This window comes from Epinephelus fuscoguttatus, linkage group LG11, assembly GCF_011397635.1.
Source record: "Epinephelus fuscoguttatus linkage group LG11, E.fuscoguttatus.final_Chr_v1".
Lineage (NCBI taxonomy): Eukaryota > Metazoa > Chordata > Actinopteri > Perciformes > Serranidae > Epinephelus > Epinephelus fuscoguttatus.
This window is the reverse complement of record NC_064762.1, coordinates 43060704-43087574: the sequence shown is the minus strand read 5'-3', so window position 1 is coordinate 43087574 and position 26871 is coordinate 43060704. Positions and strand designations below refer to the sequence as shown.

At 42.3% G+C, this 26871-nt stretch overlaps 1 protein-coding gene across 1 annotated transcript in view; it reads right to left on the bottom strand.

Annotated features, from left to right (window-relative positions):
- Positions 1-291: 291 nt before the first annotated feature.
- The window catches only part of ptchd4 (patched domain containing 4), a 271230-nt gene continuing 244650 nt past the window's right edge, over positions 292-26871 (bottom strand). The window contains exon 3 of the mRNA XM_049590660.1: positions 292-3407. Coding sequence (XP_049446617.1) covers positions 1726-3407 — 1682 coding nt within the window. The 3' untranslated portion in view covers positions 292-1725. The remainder of the gene's footprint in view (positions 3408-26871) is intronic.

The following is a 26871-nucleotide window of genomic DNA, read 5'->3' as shown; positions in this document are numbered from 1 at the left end:
AGAGTAGTGAGAGTAAACCATTAGGCTAGGTTGTTGGCCACAGAATAATAATGAGCTCAAAGACACTAAAACTCTTTGCATTGCTGAATTTAACTGCAGAGTTGAGGCATAATTCTCTGTGACTTTGTCACTAGGATCAACCACTTTCACATGACACCTATCTGTTGATCCATTGCCAGGCTGATTAGTGCAGCTGTACAGGCTGGTAAATACATACATACATACATACATACATCTATATATATATATATATATATATATATATATATATATATATATGTGAGCCATGATTAAATGTACTATCCATGTCTAGACAAATGGAACTCTTGATCAAGTTTATGATGTAAAGCTGGATTTATAGTTATTTGTTTTATTAACAAATGTCAATGATTTTTAATAAGATTTCTCAATTACAGAACCAAACCCAGAAGTTGTAGTTTCACTTCGGCTCTCTATCAGTTTTTCACACCATTAGGAGAAATTTAAAGCCTGCCTCAAAAACCTGAACATCAAATTGCAATCTTTAAAATTAGCTTGAGTAACTCATGATTCGTGGTTGATTCCTATAAAAATTCAAACTTACTGAGCATTTTTGCTGTTATAGAAATCTGTCAAACATTTCTCTACACTATTTGGCATCAATGCTAGTTTGAAAACATTCAGACCTTCCAACTGCCAGTGCCATGCCAGTAAGCTCTTGTAAGTGGATCACAGAGTCATTCATACCCTTATAGAAACTTTCCACTGTTATCAACCTGCTAGAAAAGTTTGATATTTCACGCCTTGGAAACACCCTTCACTTTTGGTTTAACTGGTCTGGTGCAAAAGCAGTTTTGGATCTACTTAAATCATACTCAGGTTTACTGCTTTTTCCAAGTAGTGCTGCACAACAGTCATGTATCGCTTCCTGTTCATATGCTGCAGCCCACTGCAGTTCCTTTTGCCACTGTGTACAACCTTATATGACCTCTGAAATAAAGTAGAAATATTTGTCTCCTGCTAATATAGACCTTGACAGTTCTATTCACATGATGCAATGGGCAAGATAATTCCTCAAAATGGACACAGTGTATGCCATCTGCCCAGTTCAGCTGTTCAGCTGGCTATTTTTAATGTCACAGAAAAGCATGCCGTGTGCTTTCCACAGTCTCTCTCAACAGAATTTGGTGTTTCTTTTTGCTGTTATCAAGGTGTGAGTAGTAAGGTGTGTGCTGTTTGCACGCTTTCATTTGTACACTTTTGTATCATCATAGCAACCTCTTTCATCAACTTGCTCTGAGTGTCCTTGGCTTAACAGACTGCTATGTTCCTCACACACTTCTTTTGAGATAAGGGCTGCACAAGATGAACATAGAATTTCTATTTAAATGGACTAACATACTGTTTGTTTAGAAGTTACTTACAGATTTAGCAAGTATAAGCTCTGGTAACTAACTTATTTTTATATACCAAATAGTTGGGAAAGAACTTTAGAACCATGAGCATATTGCAGTTTGTGCAAATGAGATACACTGTCCAGACTGAAGGACTCAATGGCTGACCAGTGGGGCTGCGCTCTACTCTGGCCAACCTAGGGCTATTGGTGGGGAGTGGCCAGTTCCCACTCCTCAGGGGACATCCTTAACTTCCCTGCACCTCAAGAGGCACCTCGCCATTGGGGATACCTCTTATCCAACAATGAACCGACAGATATCCACTGATACTCATTGCTAAAATTACAAATACTCAAACGTTTGTCACATGATCAGGATTCTCCCTGACTTCGATGCACTCTATCTCCTCCCTTTCTCTTTCCCTCTCCCTTTCCCGCTCCCGCTCCCTCTCCCGCTCTTTACGCTTGGCCCGTTTCTTTTTCTTGTGTCTCTTTTTAGATGGCGGGAAGAAGGTCAGGAAGACCGGCAGGATGACAAAGCAGTGCAGAACGGTGCAACCCGCTGTGAGCAGGGAGCACTTAAACAGTGTGTAGGTCAGATTGGAAGGCACAAACACCAGGGGCATGATCCCGATCACAAAGCAGGATGTGTTCTGTAGGATGGCTGCCCCGTGCTCCTCCAGTGCCAACTTGATGCACTGCGTCCTAGTGTGCTCTGTGGCTAGCACAAAAGTGTACAGGTGTGGTGCACAGTGATCCATGGCAAAGTTAAGGGTATAAATAAGGCACAGGATTGAGATGCTGTCCATGCCAACGTTCCAGAGGGTCATCAAACCCAAGACACCCAGCTCCACAGATGTTACGGTAAGGATGAGCCAGAAGTTCCCCAAAGGGTTGATGACTAAGAAGAAAGTGAGGATGAGGATTGTGAGTACGCTGAAGCCTGAGGTCAGGATGGGTGAGATGACAGAGGAGCTGTAGCGGTCCATGAACACAAACGTAGGATTGAATGCAATGAACTTGATGCTGTTAATCAGCATCAATGGACGAAGCTTTTCCAGAAGCTCCACCACCTCTTCACGCTTCTTCTCTGTTGTTCGTGCCACCAAGTACATCCGTGAGGCGATGATGTCATACTCATCAGTCTCACGGTTCTTGGAGAATATTATGTCCTCAGTAAAATGCTGGTACTCTGGGCTGCGCAGAAAGGAGCCCTTGAGGATGGTGATGAAGTCGCTCTTGGTTGACGCACTCACATTCACTACCCGCAGGTAGTGGAAAAAGTTGTCCATCCAAGAGATCTTGTTGAAGCCATGACTCAGAGTCTTTAGGTGCTCCTGCACTGTGGAGTTCCAGTACTCGATGGGCTCATAAATGTAAAATCCAATCACAGGACTGTAGTTACTGAAGTATTTCTGCTGGGTCAGAGCATATGAAACACTTGGAGAGTTACTAGCCAGCAGGTTGACAATATTTGATCCATCACTGATTTGTAAACATCCCATGAATGAGAAAGAGGCATATATGAGATATAGAATAACCACAAAGGGTTTGACATAGGTGTTGGTAATCCATTCTGTATAGTGCTCACGCAGGAAGTGCTGGATGAAGTGATTCTGGTAAGGGACGCTGTCGTGGTGTGTGGACAAGTCATGGCCATCACTCATCATGGTCTTAAACCACGTGGGCTGGCGGTCCAGGTACTCAACTGAGGGGATTTTACAACAGAAAACACTGTGGTAGCGGTTCTGCTCCAACTGTCCGGCAAACACCAGGCAGGAGCCATAGAAAGAGAAAACATAGAAGTAGTTGACCAGGATGGCAACGCACATGCTCTGGCAGAAAATTTTTACAGACTCAATGTTTGTAAAAGGGCTGGCTCCCATGCCAAAGGTGATGATGTAAAGTGAGCTGGTCATGGTGTAGCACACCATCACATCTGCAAAAGCGTCCGCTACGCGCTCCTTGAAGGGAAGATTTTCCCTTGTTCTCCTCCATCCTGCCAGCAGTTCGAACACCCCTTTGGTTCCATGGCCTAGAAGAAAAGAGAGAGAATTCAGTAAGAATTGTGTTTGCACTGAAGTGTTAGCACTGTGTATATCAAACATGACATGGTCTGAAAAATTGTTCTATTTGCATTACATAATCATTCCTAGGAAGTGAAGAGGCCGCAGAAGGATTTCAGAGGCAAAAATGTTTTGTTCTGCTGAGTAATGTCTTTATTACAATACTCCACATTCCTAAAACTCAAGTTTTGTGAACTGAACTGCTATACCATATCTAAACTGCAAAACATAATTTTATCGAGCAGCATCACACACATACTATACATTCTTCTCACCAACTATGGAGTATGACTCTGCACCAACCAAGTGTGACCTCTATTTCTGGTCTTTAAATAAAATAGTATAGAAAATGTTCTTGTACATTGTGCATAATGTAAGGTCTTTCTCCATAATACTACTGTCACTGTGCTTTTTGAAACTTTTAGAAAGAAGAAAAAAAAGAAGAAAAACTGCCAAGAGAGGACTTGCATCCTTATTGTGATGTGCCATCACAATAACTGTGCTGAAATTAATGTCATTTGGGTGTTCTGGTAGCCTAATGGTTAAGGCAAATACCACATAACCACAATGTGCCTGGTCTTATTTCAGCAGGTGACCTTTGTTGCATGTCACATCCCTCTCTCTATCCAATATTATTGCTTCAATGAAGACAAAAAAGTAATAATAATAATAATAATAATAATAATAATGAATAAAAATGTAAGTAATGTAGTGTATGTAATTTTAAAAGTTATGTCATCATTTCCTAAAAGATTTATTTGCAAGAAGAACTGCTCAATACACAAAAGTATGCACCAAAGCAAGCTCCAAACGTTGACTCTGAAAACCAGGAAACCACATCTTTTCAGCATCATAACACCCACAACAGGACTTGTTGTACTTTTATATTAATAATAATACTAAACTTTATTTATATAGCACAGTGATATATATATATAAATGTGTTTTGAACAGTGCTAATGCCTAAATTTGAGTACTTATGTTAATTCTGGTACACTGACAGCAAGTCTACTGGAGTCAAATTCCTTGTATGTACACACATACTTGGAGAATAAAGCTGATTCTGATGTGCAAAGACTCAACAAAAATTGGAGAGAAGCACACAATGCACACAATGCCTGCCTGCTGGCCACAGAGCCGTGCCCCCAAACAAACCCACTTAGAGTAGAGCTGGAGCAGAGGCTGCGGAGACACAAATTACCCTTGTTTGGACTGCCAAAGGAAGACAAGACAAAGAATTAGTGGTTGGAATTAGGCGTTAGGCCTCTTGGTGTGCTGCTTGTTAAAAGCCAGCTGATGAAATTCAGTTTATTTAACTCAGCTAACGGCACCCCACAAAAACTGTTAATGATTTATTTGTAGTATTCCCCCAGCTAAACCCAGTAACATTACAGTTCAACATTTAGTGAGTGCGTGTTGATAAGAGCTTTTTTTTGGTTAAGGTCAATGTTTATAGGCCATTTTTTGCATAAAGGTACTGTTCATATCACTGTCAATCACCGCCTTCAAAAACATCTTTTAGAATAACTCTTTCTCTCTTTCAAAAAGGTAACAATACTGAGTGCTGCATCATTTCATGTGCACCCAACACAAAGCCACAGAAGTGAGTATTAGTTACTTTTCTGTTGCTGTTTAGTGTAAAATAATACAACAGACTTTTCTTTTTACATCTAAACTAACTAAAGGAAATAGCATGTTTTCAGATAACTGTAAAGGTGCTGTTTCTCTTGTTATTTTTCTCAGTACCCTACAGTGATGGCCGAATGAAGCCTCATGAATCATTTTCTTTATTTTCTGAGCCCAGTAGATGCCGCCTTTTGTTCAACAAAAGGTTTAAAACACACTGAATTGCCATTCATTGAGCCTCTCTCCTTGAACCAACAGTGCCATCTAGTGGGCTCAGAAAATAAAGAAAATGCTTCACGAGGCTTCATTCAGCCATCACTATTTAAAACACATTGAATTGCCATTCTTTGAGCCTCTCTCTTTAAACCAAGAGTGCCATCTAGTGGCCATAACACTGTTCATTATGACCAACTCTATGGTCTTAGCCACTCTCTGCCCCTATGTTGGCCATAGCTGTAACAAATCAGAACTAGTTTTAAACATTAGAGTTAAGAGTTGATGTAGTTTATCATTCTTAATTATTATAGGTAATACCAGTGTGCTGTTCCAAGAACATCACTTATTAGAGAGTGGATGTTACCGGGGCAAATTTATATTCAAAAACTGTCAGGTTAGCTTATTGTCTCTTACATAGTGATCAGAGTACGTGCTACATATAACTGTCTGACACACAAGGACTTATAATGAATAATGGCTCGCGTACATTTTACACCTTACCTCCATTATGTAAGGACTGCTGCAGCAGCTTTTTCACTGTTGCACTATCCTCACTTGGCAGCTTTTGTTCCTTCACCCATACCAGGATTTGGACTTTTCTGAGTAAGGAGACTGCTGCACCAAGCACTGTAAGCTATACGCTGAGTATTGTTTTTATATTGTGGTTTCTCATGTCAACCATTTTTACCATAATTTATACTTACTAAACTAACAGTATGTTACACTGGAAATTCAACTACCTCTTTTCATTTTGCAAACTTGTCTTGTAATGGTTAGGTTCAACTTTTCCTTGATCCACAGCTTTACTGTCACATTATTTAATTAACTGCTTTTATCACATTGTTTCATATATCTTCCTGGTGTTGATGATGAATAATAACACCATTGAAATTTAGCAGTTTTACACAAAGATCATGTCGAGTTTGTTGATGGTTTTTATGATGCGTATCTGTTCTAAATTTTAACAATAGCCAACATGTATAGTATTGTAATAATGCAGAAACACATTGATGGCTTTGCTAGAATTTGTAATTAATTACAACGCTATTTCTAAATTAGCTTTAATCAACAACATAAATGACAAATGTTGCCATCCTTGAACATTTGACAATGAAGGATAATACAAAAAATATTACATTTTGTGCTTTCTGGTATATTTTTTCTGACATTTATTATGACACTGCAAAACACTAATTTCACCAAACTGTCCTATTCAGGTCGGTGTACTTTTTCAGTTATTCATTCTTCTATTTGGGGAAGAAAGATCAGATTTCCGAAAGAGTGCAGTTTCCGTTTTAGTTAGAAAGGAAAAAAGCAGAAATTGCTTTATCTTGCTTTCATGGTTTATTGTTCTCATGAAAAATAGAGTGTTGGACAACTTTTTTGTCATTTTTGATTTTCTAACATTTTTTGTTTGTTTATTGTTTTTTATTTGACTTGTACATGAACACTGCTGCGCGCATTCATCCCCAGAGCCCAACTCATCTACCTGCTTTTTTACTTTTTTTCTACCTATCTAATTTTGTACAATAAATTTTGTATCAAGGCCAAAAACGGGTCAGTCTTCGCTAGGAAGATATGACTACAGAGAAGTTTTGATATGTTTTTATTGTTGTTCTAAAACCTCTCTTTTCTTAGACCGCATTTGCTAGTACTTGCTAACATTAATGTTAGCATTGCTGTCGTTCACAATTTGTATAGCTAGCAGCTAGGTACAATTGGGCTTTCCCTCTCGAAATTTCATTAATTTAATGCAAGCTATCTATGTAACAGAGAGTGGAAGAAATTAACGTTACTGAGATATGTGACCTTGTATGGCAAAACTGGTTGCACTGGTCAAGTTTTCAAAATTAAGTTATTGCAAGAAAGACCATCAGCTGTAGCACTAATTCTAATCTAGTATGTGTATATCTGAAATTATCATGGATTGAAACGTGGGTATATCTCTAAGTGGACCATAAAAGGTAAAAGTTTTTTTATTTGGGTATGACTCTGGCTGACATTTTGCCAGGGTAGGTTTACTCATTTGATAGGCGGATCGACAACCTACTATTCTATTCCGCCATTTAAGCCTAAGAAATATTTTTGGAGCACATTAAAATATTCTACACTGTTTTTATATGAAATACAGGTGGACTTTTGACATAGCTGTTTACTTACCAGAAATGCATGCTTTACAAGTTTGCATGCAATTTTCTTTTATTTAAAGTCCAACCATAGCCAGCAGCGTCTTGTGATGACATTCCACAAATGAGCCACATATCTTGCTAATTTATAAACAATGCATTGCCATCAGTGGGCTATGCATAGCATAGCATCTATCGTGAAATATTACAGGCAGCACATTTATACACCGTGAAGGAGAATGAAACGTCTGCTTAATTTGCAATGAAATGGTGGCAGTCATGAATAGTAAAATCATATAGCCTACCTCAATACGGTTCTAAAAGTGAAACAAAACTTGTCGTGCATCCCCTAGTTGGAAGCTTCCTTCAAGTTAATGTACTCTTTACTAATGCAATTCAATCCATCTTTAATAATTAATCAAAATTATTCATATTGTAATGAGAGTGACAGAAGTTGATGAGTATATCCAATTCACCCTTCGCTAAGGTCTGCCCCCTTAGTTACTGTTGCTAAGATTCAGATTCAGATTCAGTTCATTTATTGGTCTCTTTAGAGAAATTTGACTTGGAGCTAGGGGTCAGCATACACATACAATCAACATATAGTCACCAACATAAAATACACACATTTCAACACATAGTCACCCAATTACCTCAGTGCATCAAATGAAATACATAATACATACATCAGATACACTCCTCATTAATCAATTTAATCAACAACAGAATAAACAAGTTTTTGTACCTGTTATACCTGCATCATGGTACTCTGTACCTTCTTCCCAAATGCAATAACTCATATTCAGAATTCAGTTCATGGTGACTATCAGACACGATTTTATGAACTTGTCTTATCACTGATTGTTCAAAAATGACTTGAGGAGTGATCAGGGGTGTGGACACACCCATTATCTTCCCTGCCATTTTAATCAACCTAGCAATTTGGGATTCACATTCAAGGTCAGATTTCCAAACCACCTGGATATACTATATCTTAAGACAGACAAAATACTAGCATTGTAAAAAAAATCATCATTATATTTCTATTGACCCCAAACAGTCTTAATCTCTGTCTGACAAACTTTCGGTTTTGGAGCTGGACTGGCATGGCACTCCAACTGTCGCTAACTGCACTCCCTGGAGAAAATACTCTCAAATTTTTGGAAAAACAAAAAAGCGATTTCAGACAGAAGCAGACAGAAGGGTCTACGATATGCATTTGAAGGGTATATTCAGAATGTCTGACTGACACAGCAACAAAATCAAGGTAACAAAATAAAGATTGAAGCTAAAGCCTACAGATCACAGAGTAAAAGTGAACCACCGCATCACCTGGTAATTTAGACAGAAGACAATGAATATAAAGGGAAACTTTGCTGATATTTAACCAGCTGTGTGGCATCACAGTGTGAGCAGATAAACAGCACCCAGACTGGCAGCTGGACTGTCGGGGGGGGGGGGTAAACTATGAATTCTATGTTCACAGAAAGGTGGTCCATGATGTGATTTCAGATGTTTGTAAAATTGATAAAAACGTGTATGACTCCGGTGGAGGTTATTGTTGTTGCCAATGTTTAAATAGTTGAAAAGAAGGAAGGAGGCCGCACTATGTAAATAGAAATTTATTCACACAGACGCGTTTCGGGTTAGTGCCTTCCTCAGTGTGCTCATGATATAATGTTTGGCCAGCACTCTTGAAAACTAGAAAAGCACTCGGTGAGTGCAGACCTCCGCCAAGCAGTTCGGATTTCCCGCCATTTTATGATTTTATCCACTTCGCTTCAACTGATCACCACCAAAATTGTACCATCTGTTCCTTGTCCCATTATCAACCTTTCCTGAAAATTTGATCAAAATCCGTATGGAACTTTTTGAGTTGTTTTGCAGACAATCAAACAAACAGACAAATGCCGGTGAAAACATAACCTCCTTGGCAGAGGTAATAACAAAAAATAGATCAAGTGAAGCCTGCTCCTACCCTTATGAACTCCATTGTTTAAATAACTGTGCTGGTCTTGGTTGTGGTGCAGCTGGTTAAGGCACCCACACTACATCACAGCAACCTGGGTCCAAATCCAACCTGGAGTCATTTCTGGATTCTGATTCATCTCTTTCTCCCACCTGCCTCCTGTCTCTCCCTTAAGGCCTAGAAAGCACCATGAAAATGCCAGTGGTATTTAGTGATGACCTCATGAAGTCTCCTGAAGCATTTTCTTTATATAATGAGCCCACTAGATGGCACTCTTGGTTTACAGAGAGAAGAAGAATGGCAGTTCAGTGTGTTTTAGTGTAAACCTTTTGTTGAACAAAAAGCGCCATCTAGTGGGCTCAGAAAATAAAGAAAATGATTCATGAGGCCTCACTCGGCCATCACTACGTACTCAGTGGTTCCGAGAGTGTTGATTAGTCCATGTTATGGATTTGGCTTGTTAAAAGTTCCATTTGGTGCATGAACTGTATTGACAGGTCCATAAACTCTATTTATGACATTTCAGAGATGGGAAATGTGTCTTTACTTGTGTTTAGCCTCCTCTATAATCTTAAATCAAACACTGTTGTAGCAAACGACTGATGGTATCCCTTTTAAGTATAAGGTATCTTTGTATTGTTATGAACATTTTCATTTTCGCATTTCATTTCATTATTTTCATTGAAGTAAATGGGTATTATTCATCACCCCATAGATTATGTAAGTCTGTGTTCACTGCAGAAATAGTGAATGGAAAATTTTAGCCCAGCCGAATGGTTGTTTTAAGGTTCTAAGAAAATGAAGCCAACATACATGGCATTCAAACACAGGTCCAAGATGCCCTTGGAAGTTACAATCCATTGATACTCACAGATGGACAAGGGAATGGTATCCTGGATTCTGAAGGGAACCAGAGGTACAGTGGTTTTTGTCTTTCTAGTCTGCTGTCAAGATGAACCCCACCCTCACTTAATCTCTGATTGACAATTTATTATTGCCATTTGCTCAAGTACAGGTGTACAGGGGCATTAAAATAATTAGTTAGTCATTAGTCATTAAAAAGCACAACAGAGATTAAAAAGTCCACATGATAATGAATGACAACAAATACAAAAGTACAAAAGTGCAGAGTTATGGCAAGCAATTGGTGCACATAAAGATTGCACAGAAAGAGGAGGTGTTTTTGTGTGTGTGTGTGTGTGTGTGTGTGTGGTCTCAGAGAGTCAAAGTCTGAGAGTTGGGGCATGGTATTTCAAACCAGCCTGAATGTCTGGGTAGAAATTGGTAATGCCCTTTGTGAGGACACTCTCTACCAGCCCTCTGTAGGCCTGGGTAAGTGGCTAACAGCTCAGGCTAACTTTTTCTGGGACCTGATGAAGTATAATCTCTGCTGAGCCTTTTTCAGAGTGGTGTTCTCTGACCAACTGAGGGTGTTGGTTCAGGCCCAGGAGCTTAAAGCTGTCAACACACTCTACCACCAGAATTAGCTCCTTGGTCTTGTTTAGGACGAGCCAGTTTTCTTCCCCATAGGCGAGTGTTCTGTTCACCAGCTGTCTGTAGTGTGTCTTGTCATTTCCCTTGATGAGGCCCAGGATGGATGAGTCATCTGCAAACTTAAACTATCTGGAAGTATTTGTGTGAAGACAGACAATCCTGGATGACTAGTGAGAACAGTCTTGGCTGAGGCAGCAGCCCTGGATGGTCCCAGTACTAATAGACAGCGCGACTGATACCCTGTTCCCCACTTGAAACACCTGCAGTCTTTCAGTTGGAAAATCAGGTATCCAGCTACAGTTGGGAGAGGGCAGCCTTAGACTTGCCTGTTTAGCCACAAGCTTAGTGGCCTGGACAGTATTAAAAGCTGAACTGTAGTACAGAAAGAGCATTCAGGCCTATGTGTTGGAGTTGTAAAGATGCTCCAGGGCTGAGTGCAGGGCTAGTATGGGCATTCAATGATAGAGATGCCATTATTGATATTGAGATAGAAATTGTTATTGTAAGTAAAAAGAAATATTGTGTTGGTTTAAGTTTTAAAATACTGGTACAGAAAATATTTTCCATCTATGTGGTATTGTGCTGTTTTTCTTGTCTAGCTGCTTATCCATCCATAGATGTATCAAGATGGCAGCAGCACGTCCCTACCTGTCTCTACCTGTCTGTATGTTTGTTTGAATGCTCTAGTGTTGTCTGAGTCTGAGTGTTATCCATTCTCCTAAAATATTTGTAAGTTGACATCCAGTGTCGGACATGATCGCAACTTTAAACCGGGATTTGGTTTTAAACTGTTTGGACTGAAAATCCGATTGCAGTCAACCAACTGCTGGGCTACTTATGGATGCAGTAAGCGTGTTGGACGCAGTCACGACTCCTAGTATCACCCTTTTATCATTGTAACATCTCTGTCTACATAAAGACACCTATTCTTATTGTTGTGCACTTCAGTCATAAATGTACTTTACGTGAATTCCGTTTCTGGAGGATCGCTTGTCTGTTTGGACCATCGGAACTTCACCTGTTGGAATTGGAATGACGCCGGCCGGCCTGTTGCTTCATTCATTATGATGTGCTCAATCTCCTCAAGATAAAGGAAAGTCATTCTTTCTTGCTTCTTTCACTGGTGCTTGAAATTTTTATCTATGTTGTGTTAGCGGCTCCTCCTGATTTTAATTCATTTATCCACAGCATTGCTACGCCGGGGTTGATTTCCTGTTTACGTGAGACGTCATGCAGCGTCATCACCTGGGACAGTATTTCAAAATTTGTAATCTGGATCAGAATAATCCGGATAATGAAATCCTCCTTTTCTCAGTCAGGGATCAAGGTGATCCTGCTGACTTTATCTGGGTATTTCAAAACATTGGCAGGGTGGATCACTTTGATCCCAATCTAACTGGATACGGATTTCCAAATCTCACGATTCTGCCCCCAGATCTGAAACGCCCTGTGGGGGCATGGCTTTCAGATTATGACGCGTTGCGCTCTGTCTCTATGGCGGACTACTTCACTAAAGGAGCAGTTGGTAACACAGCTTTCACATCAAAATGTAAATTTACCATTACCTAATGTGTAGCATTTTTAAGACCACATGAAGGCCACCCACCATCTGATGTGAGGCAGCTATTTGAATTGTCACCTACTTAAAACGTGGGCGTACTGATCTCTAATTGAGCCGAGGTCATGCTAACGGTAGCTAACGCGGCTCCATTGACTTGCATGTTAAAGAGTAACTAAACCCTAAAACCAACCACACCAACCATTTTTCAGCTGATAATCATTGTTTCTGGTTGTATAGTAGTGTTACTGACTGATCCTGCTCAAAATCTTGACAGTTTAGTGCAAACTGTTGAAAATCTACATTTTATTTTAAAAATGTGCTATGGAGTGCCCTCTACAGCTTGAAACCTGGTTACTACATTTGAATTTACATTACATTACATTGGAGGTGAATGATTCTTTTTCGAGGCGAATGACGTCACTAACCTTCCACGCTAAACCTGCCCTCCTCCCTTTACTTCTCCTCCCCTTACTATAAAACCATTCTGTCCACAGTTATCAAACTGATAGTGAGTAGGTTGGATCAGAGCAGAGAGAGTAGTAAAGCAGAGAGAATAGCTAGTAATTTGTCGAATTGTATTGTTAGCATAGTGTATTTTAGTGTAGGTTTACAGTTAGTAGTGTGTTTATAGTATTTAGGTTAGTTGGTCAAGGAGAGGCGCTGAGGCTCGGGAGTATATGTGCAGGGCGGTGAGGGAGGGATGTGAAGGGCCGCTGCGCGGTGAGAAAGAGCCGAGCCTCGGGAGTATATGTGCGGGGCTGCGAGGGAGGGAGGGGTGGATGGATGGATGGATGCGGTGGGCTGCTGCGCGGTGAGCCCAAGCTTCCAGAGAGGGAGAAATAGAACCAAGTAGGAAAAAATAAGTCAAAGTGTGGAAAAGGGGACTGGCTGTGCTCCGGCCGCCTTCCCTTCTGCCCGTGTGACACAGTTAGGGGGGGTTTTCCAAGCCACCATTGGCACAATGAAAATAAGTCTAAGAAGCCCTCTCCCCTCTCCCCGCAGGGAGGGACTGTTCTCCAAGGTACCAGTGCTGGGCTGGGAGAAAATAAGCCACAGTGTGGAGGAGAGGGACCGGGTAAAGAGGCCTGACCTCCGGGGAAGCCCTCTCTCCTCTCCCCGCAGCGAGGGACAATCTTCACTCCGCCCCCTTCCTCAGCTGCTCGCCTGTCCCCCCCTCGTTCAGAGTTTAACGTTATGTTATTGCCAACATAGCGGACTGTTTTAAAAAAATGTTTACATGTGTGCAGAGCAGACTGCTGCAGTATTAGAAAAATACACAGTACTAGTATGAATTATGCAGTTCATTCATAAATGTCAGAGGACTGAGTTGTTGTCCATGTACTTATTATTTTAATCCCTGTGTTGTTTCTTGCACTCTATGTAAAGAAAAGAATGTGCTATACAAATAAATTTGCTTTGCATTACATTTCCTTGCCTTTGTCTGACCACAAACATATGTTGGATGTTTTGGTACAAACAAGTTACAATGTTAGGTGAAACTAGACGTTGAGAAATAGGTTTGTATTTGTTACTATTATTTACAGCAGTTTCAGGTAGTATGGCCAAACAATATTTTTCTATGCTTGAAATTACTTACAACTAAAACACTAATTTAGATTAAGTGTAATAAACATCTTGAGTAACAATATCTAGGAGAAGTGGAGCTGAGACTTTGTCAAATCCACCACTGAGGTGGGATCCAAATAATCCTGAAATTTGGTATCAAATTGATCCAGATCTCTGCCTTAACTTTTGAAATACCCAAATGTAGCCTTTATCTGGATTAAAGGGAGGATTGGATTACCAGATCTGTATCCTGATACTCAGGATAAGGATCCTCTTGCTCTGTGTTGAAATACCCATTTTTCAGATCAGATCAAGATTTAATCCAATCCGGCCAGGATAATCCTATCAGATCACTTTGAAATACTGGGCCTTGGTCAATCCATGTGAAATTTGGCACAGTGGTAGAGGATAATAGGAGGATGCAAATGAAGCAATATTACATCAATTGGCCAAAGGGAGACACTATAGCAACCAATTGAAATTGCAAAATTTGAATGGGCATATCTCATGCCCTGTATGTCGTAGAGACATGAAACACAGAGATGCCTCTCCTCATGACAAACAAATTTGCCTCAAGAACTCGTAACTTCCAGTTATATAGATTTTCCGCCATTCTGAATTTTGTGAAAAACACTTAAAATCGATCTCTTCCTAGGAAGTTTGACCGATCTGCATGAAACTTGGTGAACAAAATCTGGGGACCAATATCTAAAGTTCACTCTTGGCAAAAGTTGAAAAACTTACTAAAACTGAGCTTCTATAAGGCAATGAATATTGCGAAGGGCGTGGCTCATCACATAAAGGTGTATAACATCTCAAGGATTTCACTGATCACCACACAACTTTGTAGGCATATGACCACACATAATCAGAGGGGACCCCTCCATTATTGACGCGATCAAACAAAATGGGGGCGCTAGAGAGCTAATTTCTTATCTAGGCCTAACCGCCATATCTTTTTTTACTAAACTTGGTAGATACGTTTTAAGGTTTTCTTATATTCAGACAGACAAGATGTAAGGAGATGTGTTTAACCTGCTTGACAGTTTCGACTGAGACTCCAGTCTTCCTCAGAAGCGTCATCGGATGTGCTGCTGACGTGTCATATATCAGCTGGCAGGCCTGACAGACCAATCAGAATCTGTCAGGCCAACCCCACCTCCTGCGTCGTTGCTCGTTCTCTGGAGTAGGGAATCCCAGAGGAGCGAGAGGGTGTACCCCCCTCATCCCGGTTGATGGTGCCGCTTGCCCGCTTCCTGATCTCAATGGCCTCTTTTATCCACCGTTTGAATTTATTGGTCTCTGATGTGATTATTTTTTTATTTTATTTTACTTTTTCAAAATGATCACATCAGAGACTGGAGTCTCAGTCGAAACTGTCAAGCAGGTAAAACACATCTCCTTACATCTTGTCTGTCTGAATATAAGAAAACCTTAAAATATTATAAATAAGAAGACAGTATGAACCTTATCAATCTTGGTAGATATGTAGTACAGGACTAGCCTGGAAATCCAGACCCAAATCTAGAAAGATTTAGGGTCTGGCCATGAGTAATGAAAACGGCCCAACTCGAGGGGCGGCACCAAGCATGCATTTATAAATATCACTGTGCGCAATTGGATGACACTACGACCAATCAGAACAATACATGGGGTGACATATCCAGAGCGCTACCAGCGGAACTAACTGGTAGATTAGACTCTTGCCGTATCCGGTCGGCAAAACAGCAAAAACGTCCTTCTTGCAAAGGAAAGACTCGAGGGCCATCTTCTGTTCCTCTTTTAGAGAAAAAGCCAAGTCTAACTCATTCATTGTAGCAGCCAAAGCCGTTTCAAACAACTGGTGTTCATCCGTAGCCATCTTGCAATGTTTACTGACTGATTCCGGACTTCGTCGCCGCAGCGCTGTTGTGATCTGTTTAGCTCGCCTCTGGCCCGCCTATATCAGATACACCGATGTGATTGGTGCAGCTTGGTTTCATGGGCATAGGTAATGAGCATCATTACTGATTGCCAGAGTGACTCGCTGAGCAAATTCAAATTGTGCTCTCGCGAGAACTCTGGATTTCCAGGGTAGTACAGGACACCTCAAGGTGACTGAAGAAATTTAACTCTTATTGGGAACTGGGTGGCACTATAACAACAGAAAAATGCTTAAAAATGGCTAAAATGCGACCGATCGGCTCCCCCTGTGGCTGAATGTTCTTGTGTTTTTCTTTTTCTAATTTTTAATATGATGAAGTCATGGTATGGTATGCTGTACATAATCACGGGAACTGTCAGTGTGTCATTCTGTCAGTCAGTCAGTCATGATACCAGTGTGCCCCACTTTTAAATCAATACAACATATAAACACTTTAACTATCTGCCTTTCAAAGTGCTACCTCAACTACTAATGTACAGTTTTACGCCGAATTTCCACTGGATGTGTGTCTGTTGTGGAACGGCAGCGCTGGTTATCCGCTGCGTGCTCCGCCGTCCATCAATACCCACCGGCTGAGTTTGCTGTGCGGAGCGGTGCAGCTCCGCCGGAAGACATCTCGGTGCACTGCTATGATTAATATCTCCTCGTCCATGGTGTCAACGGGGTGAAATGACGTCTGAAAACCTCTGACCTGTTGACTTCAGGCCTGCCTCTGCCCATTATGTAGTTTTTAAGGTGTAGTGCAGGGAAATATGATCCGTCGTGAACACTGTGTATTTTATTTTGAAAATTAACCAGATGTTTTATTGTGTTTCTGTGCACGACTTCCTGCCCCGCACGATCTGCTCTGTGCTGAATTGCTGCATTGTGCTCCGGCGTCCGGCAAAAATAGAAGTCCTGCGTATCTGTTGCGAAGGGCTCCAGAGTGCCGGAGCTGAGACAGAGCCGGAACGCAGCACAGCCGCAGCCGGTGGAAACACACACATTGACTAGAGTTGAATCCTATCGGCTGCACTGCCGTGCTGGAGCGGAGACGCAACCAACACCCATCTGGTGGAAATACTTTCCACAGCTGAAAATAGAAGGCTTTAAAGATGGATGTAGACACTAAGTAGACACATCGCTGTTACTGATCAGGCCCACCACCACTGCGTCATCAGTTAATTTAATGATGGAAGTGTGACTGCTGCTGGCTTTGCAGTCATGGGTGTAGATGTTGTACAGCAGGGGACTAAAAAAAAACACAGCTTTGAGGGGGCACCTGTAATGATGGTCAAGGTGATAGAGTCAGACCACCCATAATGCCCTCTAGTTTCGCAGACTGGGCGAGGCGGAGGCGCAGCGCACCTGTGCTTCTCCAACTGGGTGTGGCCAGGCAGATTTTTCAAGTTTGGCACACTGTGCGCGTTGGTGCAGCTACTCCTCTTTCCCACCTCCGTCCCTCCTACCTGCGCAAGTCGGAAAGAGGGAGGAAAGAAGGTGTGGAGTGGGTTTTACACAGCCAATTCACATCACACCAAACAAATGAGCCCCTCTCCTCGCCCTTAAATGCGCTGCGTCAGCCAAACTTCTGCTACACCGGCTGTGCTCCGCCTGTGCTGACAATAGACCTGGTTTGAGCTGGTGAGCTTTTAGCACACCTTCGGCGAAGCCTTTTGGCACAAAACTGTTACTGCGCCAAGTTGGATCTGTCGACACCTCCCCTTGCTTTACCGCCACACCCATCTCAGCGCACCTCGGTCTGCCAAACTACCAAACTGAGCATGCCTCGGGTTGCGTTGCTCGAAACTAGCTAAGCGCGGGGTTTGCCACCCTGTGCCACCCTGTGCTGCACTGGGAAACTAGAGGCCATAGAGTGGAGTTCAGTCACAGAGTCCTCATCTTTGTAATCAGAGTGAGGGGGACCATAGTGTGTAAGTCATACTGTAATTCAGATTATACTGTAAGTCATACACCACATTTGGTGGGTTTGAGGGTAGTCTGGCGCACCTTTGTTTGATTGTGGCAGTATCTGAAGGGCTCTTTTCCAAGGTCTGACGGGCCCTTTGCAAAATGTGTGTGTGAAAATGTGTTTGGCACAGGCCATTCTTAAGTTAGTGTGACCCTCATGTTAATTTTGGAGATCGTAGAGTTTAATGTTTCATCCAGGACATTTTTTTCAGGCCAATTTGAGGCCCCCAGGGCCTGTATATATGAGGGGGAGGAGAAGGGCAAGGCAGATTGTGGCTATTAATCTGCTGCAGGTCATACCAGTTAAACTGTGCTCTTCTTAGTACAAAAGACAATTGGCTACATAATTTGAGACTGCACTGGCATTTTGATTAGTAGTGTTCTGAAAGTACCAGTATTCATGTTTTGCTTAAAAAGTAATTATAATTTTCAAGAGGTTGCTGAATAATTGCAGGTGCAACTCTATGTGTATCTACTTGTCATACCTGTCTTGCAGGGCCAGTGAAGGAAGCAATTCTGTTGACCTGCTGCAGAGCCATAATTGGTTGCAAAGCCTGCATCAACCAGTCACTGCAGACCTCCTCACAGTGAGTTAAATGTAGGGGGGGAAACTTTGCAGCATATTCTTCAGTAAGTTAACAATACAATGGTCTTTATTTTGTACTATAATTATGTTATTGCATTACATGTAACTTCGTCCCCAACCTTTATTACAGTGACTGACCTACAATGTCTTTAATCAACCCTAGGAACTATATTCTACACATGCATACATAGGCCTACACTAGGTTTGTCTTTTAGTTAAGTTCACAAAATGGATCATTGCATCTTCAAAAGGTTTGAAATGTTTGTTAACAACACTGTTGTACAAATATGGCATATCAGGGTATGTTTCAGCAAAAAGATGTTCAACAGTAGCCTTCTCCTCTTCATTTGAGAATGGGTCTGCTCCAAATGAGGAGACTCTTGTTAATGTTTTTCCCAGTTTCTCAGCGTAAAGGTCGGCTGCTTCAGGTGCCTGGGGTAATAGACCCTCTGGGACTATTTTTCAGACACCTAACTCTTACTCGTTGATTGGGTATTCCTTTTCCTGTAATTGAATTGTTACAATAAAGGTAATGCAACTAATAAAGATATTGTGTGAGTTTTTTTCCTGTAATGGGCTTAACATACCAGGAATTCTGTGTGCATTCCAAGTGTCAAGACTCTGCTCATGCCCAGTTTTGACAGTTGCTCAGTCAGGTTAGACACACAGTATCGGCTGATGTTGCAGTCCATGTCCAGGAATTTTTGGTCAGAAAGGTGGATAAGGGCCTCCTCCAGTGGGTATTTGACCCTGCTGTTTATCTCAGGCCACATCCGCTCAACTTTATGATTCTAGGGAATACACAACTTAAAATATGAATATATGAAGCACAGTAAGGGGTGAAACCATTGTGAGCATTTTAGAGTGCTGTTGAAGTAAGGAAAATGTCTTATTCACACCAAGGTCTTTGTTGCATTGTAACTTGAATGTTATTTCTCATTTGTAAGCTGCTTTGGATAAAAGAATAAACTAAATGACAATGTAGAACAGAGCATAGTCCACAACACTTGCATGAATGAGTGATTTCTAAATGTGACTAAAAGTGTCAACATCTACCTGTTTTTTTTTTTTTTTTGATGTGCATTGGTAGTATGGTGGTTTGTCCTAACAATGTCTGTGGGAAACAAGAATTTCCTGAATGAAGAGTGTCCAGTAAAACTCCTTGCCATGGTCAACACGCACCTGGTCCCACATTCCATAGTTTACCACAACAAACCCTGAATTCACACAAAACAACAACAACACTGAGTCAGATTTGCCAAAACATCCAACAGTAAGTCAAAATTAAAGTTAAAGTCCCACTTACTGTCACACACCTGAGTGGGTGAAATTTGTTATAGATGGGCTTTGACATTTATGATGAACTGATAACATACTCGGGGATGAGGTCAAAGGCTAGCGGTACATTACACCTTTGTTGTTTGATTTGAAAGCAGGTTTCCACTAAAAGGAGGCTACATTATTACCATGAAATATGGTGAAAATGTGGGTAGAGGACAGGTTCATTATTTTTCAGAGCTATAGGGTTGTGCAAGTATACATTTGGCCTACATTAACAAATGTGTATGGAACCAATTGCATACCTGTAGACGGCCTCATAAATAACAAGGTTATTCTTTACAGGCATTGCTGCATGGGACACGACTTTGCTGGTATAGCCATCTATGGCAATGACATGGGTCACTCCAAACAATGCCAGCTTCTCATTCTGGATGGAGTTTGTTACCCATATAGCCAGCATAGTATGGCATGGGATTGAGGTTCTGCAGGCCCTGTACTATGAAATGAAACCATGTTTTGAATGATAAGTGCATTCCTAGTTAGTTTCACATTTGGCATGGGCTATTCTCTCTGTGCAAAACTGTTCCAGAACAAGCCTTGGTTTACGTTTTAGTGATTGCCTATTCACTCTAACATATTTAGCTCTATGGCAAATCATTAGAGCCGAACGAAACTATTATTCTCATTATAAAATTATGGAAACATTAATCAAACATCAGACCTGCAGTAAGCATATCTCTTGAATTTTGTCATAGGGAGAGCATAGTAGATCACTTCTGGACTGACAGACGGCATGTGTGGGGGCCGAGCTACATGAAAGCATCGGATTTGTAATTTATGGGGCCAGATCTGTATTCTGCACCCATTTTAGCTTTCATGGCTGTTCTACTGAAAGTAATTAAGTTAGATGAATCAATAGTTTAGATAAGTTTGTCTTGGGCCAGTGGCCCATGCATATCTTCTGTGGATGAATAGCCATAAAGCGTGCGTACTATGCATGTTTGGGATACTGCAGTGACTGTTTGAGGATCTGCTCCGCAATATGTCCTTTCTACATTCTGTTACCTGGGCATACCTGCCTTGTGGTTCATTTTCTTATTCCTTTATTTAAGGAAATACTCATATTGGACATAGGACTCATAGGCCGACCCTGCATCTCATCTTGTGGTATGGTCTGGCAAGGCTCCCGCGCAGGACACGACCAACCCGTTGGCTGCCTGTCATAAACTTCCAACCAACAGTCTACAAAAGTTGAAGAGGGTTAACAAACTTATTTAAACAAAGAACAGTGGCCTATCCAAGGCTTAAAGATAACTTACCTCTTCAATTACAGATGAAACTGACGTTTCCAACTGCACATCAGATACTACTCACTCGAGGTTGTAGACATCACAAAATCTTCAAACACTCATCACAGAGCATCCACGTCCTGTGCCAATGTCTGCAAGGTGCTGTGCAATGTCTGCATGCGTCGCATGCCTTCGCAACATGTCCTAAGGTTACGTGTGTAACCATGGTTCTCTGAGTAGGAGGCTTCCCCTCCACCTCAGAGATATTACATGTCTGTACGGGAAACCTGATCCATCAGGGTCAGGTGTGTGGATAATTACTTTAAGACAAACCACCTGTGGAGTGGACGTGGCTATCAATCAGACCGGTTATTTAAACCCCTGTCAACCACGCCCACGTTGATATAGATCTTTGGAATGAATCCCTGAGCGGCCTCATGCTGGAGGGGAAGCCTCCTACTCAGAGAACCATGGTTACATACGTAACCTTACGTTCTCTATCGTAAGGAGGCTTCCCCTCCACCTAAGAGATATTACATATATCTCTACAGGAGAGCTTTAAGACACACCGCAAAGGGACAGAGCAGCACCACCCCACACGTATGGTGTGGCTTTCGAATGAGACGTCACCGCCACCAAAGTGCTCTACAAAAAAGAAAACCCCTGTGCGTCAAACCAACTATATACAAATGTACACTATATACCCATCCCCCAAGCTAGCCAGCTCCGCAAGACGCAGGACGCTGGCGCCCCAGCCCTGGTGCAAGATGCAACCAAGGGCCAGACGGCCCCGCAAGATGCAAAGGCTCAATCAGAGGGGTGGAGAGGCCACTCAGACCAGCCCTCACAAGGCTGACTGACAGGAAAAATGAAAAAGTCACTACCGCCGGGCTACCCCAAGCACCCGCTCACCGCCTGAAGTGCCTGCAGCCACATTGAACTGGTAGAAGCGAGCAAATGTGGACGGGGCCGACCAGGTAGCCGCCGCACAGATCTCATCGACAGACGTACCACGCCATGACGCCCAAGACGTAGCCATGCCCCGAGTCGAGTGCGCCCACACTCCTAATGGGAAGGACACCCCAGTCCTCACATAGGCCTGCTGGATAGCCTCCAGAATCCAGTGGGAAAGACGGGCCTAAGACAGTGCCTGACCCAGAAGGTCCTGCCTAAAGCATACAAAAAACTGGTTAGTCCGCCTACGGACCCGTTTCCGGTGCAGATACACCATAAGGGCCCTGACAGGGCACACAAGTGAGTGCCCGTGCTCCCCCTCTTGTGTTGGCGCAGAGTAAAGAGACAGGAGCACGACCTCCTGACCTGGCTGCGATGCAGAGAGGACCTTGGGAAGAAATGCAGAGTTGGGTCGCAGGACCACCCCTGTCTACCACGTAAACCAGAACGCCTCCTAGCACCCTTGAGGAATCGGGATACCAATTTGTCAACATCCTCAGGCAATTGGTACCTCCCAACCCGAGCTGCCTTGATCGCCGCAACCATACCCCTCAGGGTAGAGGGCACCCTCCCAGCATCCCAGTCCTTGTAAGAACCGCAGGACAGCTGGGGCTGAGCACATAAGTGGGTCCGACTGGTTTACCCTGCACCAGGCCACAAAAGTCCTCCATCTGTGCTCACAAAGTGCTCTTGTCGACAGTGCGCGCGCCTCCTGCAGCGTACTGACCACCGATGGTGACAACCCCATGGCTAGCAGCTCGGGCCCTTCAGGGGCCACGCCCAGAGCCTGAGCCCTTGGGGAAAGGGATGAACCTGAGTTCCCTGTGCTTGAGACAGCAAGTCCGGACGAATTGGAAGCTTCCAAGGAGTCCCGCCCAGTACTGGGGGGATGTCCGAGAACCAGGTCATGTGCGGCCAATGTGGAGCCACCAGGATCAGCCTCACTTCCTCCATGTGCACCCTCCTCAGGAGAGGCGGAAGGAGGACAAATGGGAGAAAGGCGTACATCAGGACCTGTGGCCAAGGGTGAGCGAGGGCGTCTGCTCCAAGGGGAGGAGCGTCCCTCCCCAGGGAGAAGAAAAGTGGGCAGTGGGTGTTGTCCCGTGACGTAAACAGGTCTACCTCGGCCCGTCCGTAGCGGAGCCAAATCTCTGCTACCACCTGAGGGTGCACTTTAACTAGCGAGGCATCTAGCATCCTACAGTCCCCCAGCAGAGTAACTGAACCCAGTACTGAGCTAGCCGGAAGCAAAAGAGCAGACACAGACTGGTCCAGCTGAGGTGGTGAACCACAACCTACTTTGTCTTTATCCTTCATGGCAGACAAACGTCTGTTGGTAGCGGAAAAGACTAACTTAGCTGTGGGCTTTTCAAATCCCTTATGCATAAGGTTCACCACCTCTGGGAGGAGAGGCACTGTAAACGGCTCTGTGTCAAGTGACCCCTCCTCATCCTCATCATTAAAGCGCGCAGGGGGAGGGGCCTGAGCCGTCCTCAGTTCCAGCCCCAAAACGCGGGAGGCCCTCTCAATTAGACCCCTGAATTGCTGTCTATCGCTTTCTTTGGCGTGGTCATCCAGGACCTCCTCGCCATTATCTGAAACCCCCTCCACATCAATGTCGTTCTCATACTCCTCCTGAGCCCTGGTGTTATCAGGCAAAAAACACCTGGGTGGGGGACTGGGGCGGAGATCCGCAGAGGAGCTACCCCCAAATTCCCCCACCATACGGCGCTTAATCTGTTGGGGCTTATCAGGTGGAACAGTCATCTTGCGCTTTACCCCAAACACACAAAGCTGAGCCTCTAAGGTTCGTGCTGGCAAAATAGAGCAATCCATACAGGAGGGGGGATTACAGACAGCCTCAGAGGCATGTTCCTCGTCTAGACAACGTACACACACATCATGTCCATCCTCAATGGGCAACTGGACCCCACATGCCACACAAATATGACTCATGACCAAATCTCGCGATAGGTACCGCCCTTGCGAGATCCCAACCCGGAAAAACAATCCAGCTGTACACACCACGAGACTGTTGCGAGGCGATATGTCTGTAATGAGACGTGTGTGCTTGGTGTAGCGTTGCAACTGCAACACAGTGTCAAGAGCGACAGAATGACAGACAGACAGGTAGTTAAGTTAACAGCTCAGAAACTCCGCGGCCCTGCTCTCACTGTCCGCACGGAACCGAGAAACAGGACCTGTGCTGATATGTGACAACGTGAACACGCACAACACGCAAGCGCACACAAGCGCTAACTACAGAACCTGCTCTCATCGCCCAAACGGGACCGAGAGACAGGACCTGGTGTAAACGGCACGTGAACCCCCGCACGGAAGCAATATGCCAACACCGAGGAAGCCGCCAACAAACGTTTATAAAGGATCAACGTTAACAGCCACCGCGAGAGCCGAACATCTCACTCTCTCATACCATCAGGTAAGTGGCACAGACAGCTAATGTTGTGTAGTTAAGAAGACAGAAAGATACAGAATTGATTTGTCTCAAAGCAGAGCAACACACACGCTGCTCCAGTGGAAAAGAAAAATCAACGTGGGCGTGGTTGACAGGGGTTTAAATAACCGGTCTGATTGATAGACACGTACACTCCACAGGTGGTCTGTCTTAAAGTTATTATCCACACACCTGACCCTGATGGATCAGGTTTCCCGTAGAGATATATGTAATATCTCTGAGGTGGAGGGGAAGCCTCCTTACAATAGAGAACACAAATTATGTCGGTATATGTCTCCAGAGACGCCATAGCCCATCAAATAGGTGATCAAAACCATGAGAATTCCCCCTCGGCAAGGCCCACCTCTACTTCCAGGTCAACTAACAAAAAAAAAATTGAATTTCCCCTCAGGGGATTAATAAAGAATATATTAAAAAATAAATAAATAAATTAAATAAAATCATTAAAATCATAATGGTCCAAACACAGCTAAAATGTAATTTCTTCTTTATTCATTTTTCTTTTGTTCAGTGTATCAGTATTTCATTTTTAATCCCTAAAATGGATGAAAACATGACCTAACTTTAATTAAACAAGTGCTAAATGAAGTTTGAAAAATCATATATAACTTCTTTTTCATTTTTATTTCTCTTCCAAAATAGAATAATGAATGAAAGAAAAAAGTACACCCACCTATTAGATTCATTATGAGGCATACTGTAAATCCGTAGTTACTGAAAAATGCACTCAGTACTATTTAATCATGGTGAGTTTATTCAAAATTCAATTAAATAGAAAACTATTATCAGAAATTACAAAGGCATTAAACACTTTTTTCAATTGCGACTACTGTAATTTGGCATAAACCAAATGTACATAAATTGTACCACGCTGACATCTTGTAGATCTCGATCAAATGAAAAAACATACAAAGACATGCAATATGATTTACTAAACCCACCTGCTTTGAAATTAAAATCTAATTGTCAAATCTTCATTACACATAACAGAGATTGTAGGCCTAATGCATACTCTATACATATCTATTACAGGAGTCACATTTTGCTCCTGGGTGCACTACTGATTTGGCCATTTCCAGCTGTTCCTAATGAAAACCCTTTTCATGCAAAATTAGGAAATACCTTCACTTCTGAAGGTGGTGACTGAGCTGTAGTTGATCCATCAATTGATTCCCATTTAATGTTTTAAGAATTTTTAAAATGTTATTGCTTTCATCAGCTATCTAACAACAGAAGAAATTAATTCAAATGTAAGAAACTGACTCTCTGAATACTAAGAACAGAGAATAACAAACAAACTGGTAAAACTTGGTCTGTCCTTTTATCAGAGGAAGCTGAACTTGAAGTGGTTTTCTGGCACAATTATCAACTCTTTCTCAGGTCCGAGCTGTCACGTGACGATGTCACATCCAAAAGTTTTATCAAATGTCATCTCCCGACAACAACAGTTATAAGAGAAATATAGCCTACTATTAGTTTTAAATTGTAATAGTATTAAATTGAAAACTCAACCACACATACACAGGTGCGTAGGAGGTCGCATTGTGTGTATGTCTGTCTCTACATGTGTTTGAATATGTATGTGTGGTCTGCTGATTTTACAGGGGGCAACACTGTTTAGCATTTTAGATGTTACCTGCTTTTATCTGATGCAATACTAGTTTGAGTTACTATATTTTCCTTTTTTTCTTTTCTTTCTATTTGTCTCTTAGAGTACATCTCAGCAGGGCCTGGGCACATTTCTCCTACAGTCAGATTCCGGGGTGCCAAACGGACCCTCCACAAACTGTCTTAGTGGGCACACAGTCTGTGGCATCCCAAAAGATGGTATCTATCAGCAGTGTTGGGAAAGTTACTTAATTAACTATAATTAGTTATAGTTACTTGTTACTTTTCCCAAAAAGTAACTGAGTTAGTAACTGAGTTACTGCACTCTAAAAGTAACTAATTACCTGGAAAAATAACTATAGCGTTACTTTTTTATAAAATGCTAAAATATGTCAAATTGCCTGGACACCCCCCTTAATGGAACTGTATGCAATGAAGCTCAACACTGAATATGTTAAATGAATGAAATTGACACATAATAGAATAAACCATTACTATAAAACATTGTACACTTATCTACACTACACTGCATTGTTGTGTGGGACAACGAGCCATTTTACTTTCACTGACAGTGCTGGTATGCTGAACAAGATCTGAATGATGAGTACTTATTTCACACAGAATCTGAACCTGCACACTGCCTTTGAATCGTACCCCTCTTGAAGTCGAATCTTTTAATCCTCTCTCTTTCTACTAATCTTTATTGTATTCTTTTCATATTTCGCCCATTCTTAGCGAAATAGTTAAAGAACCGCTATTACTTGCGCTATTTAAATGTGAAAAGTCTCATTGACGGACTGTCACCTG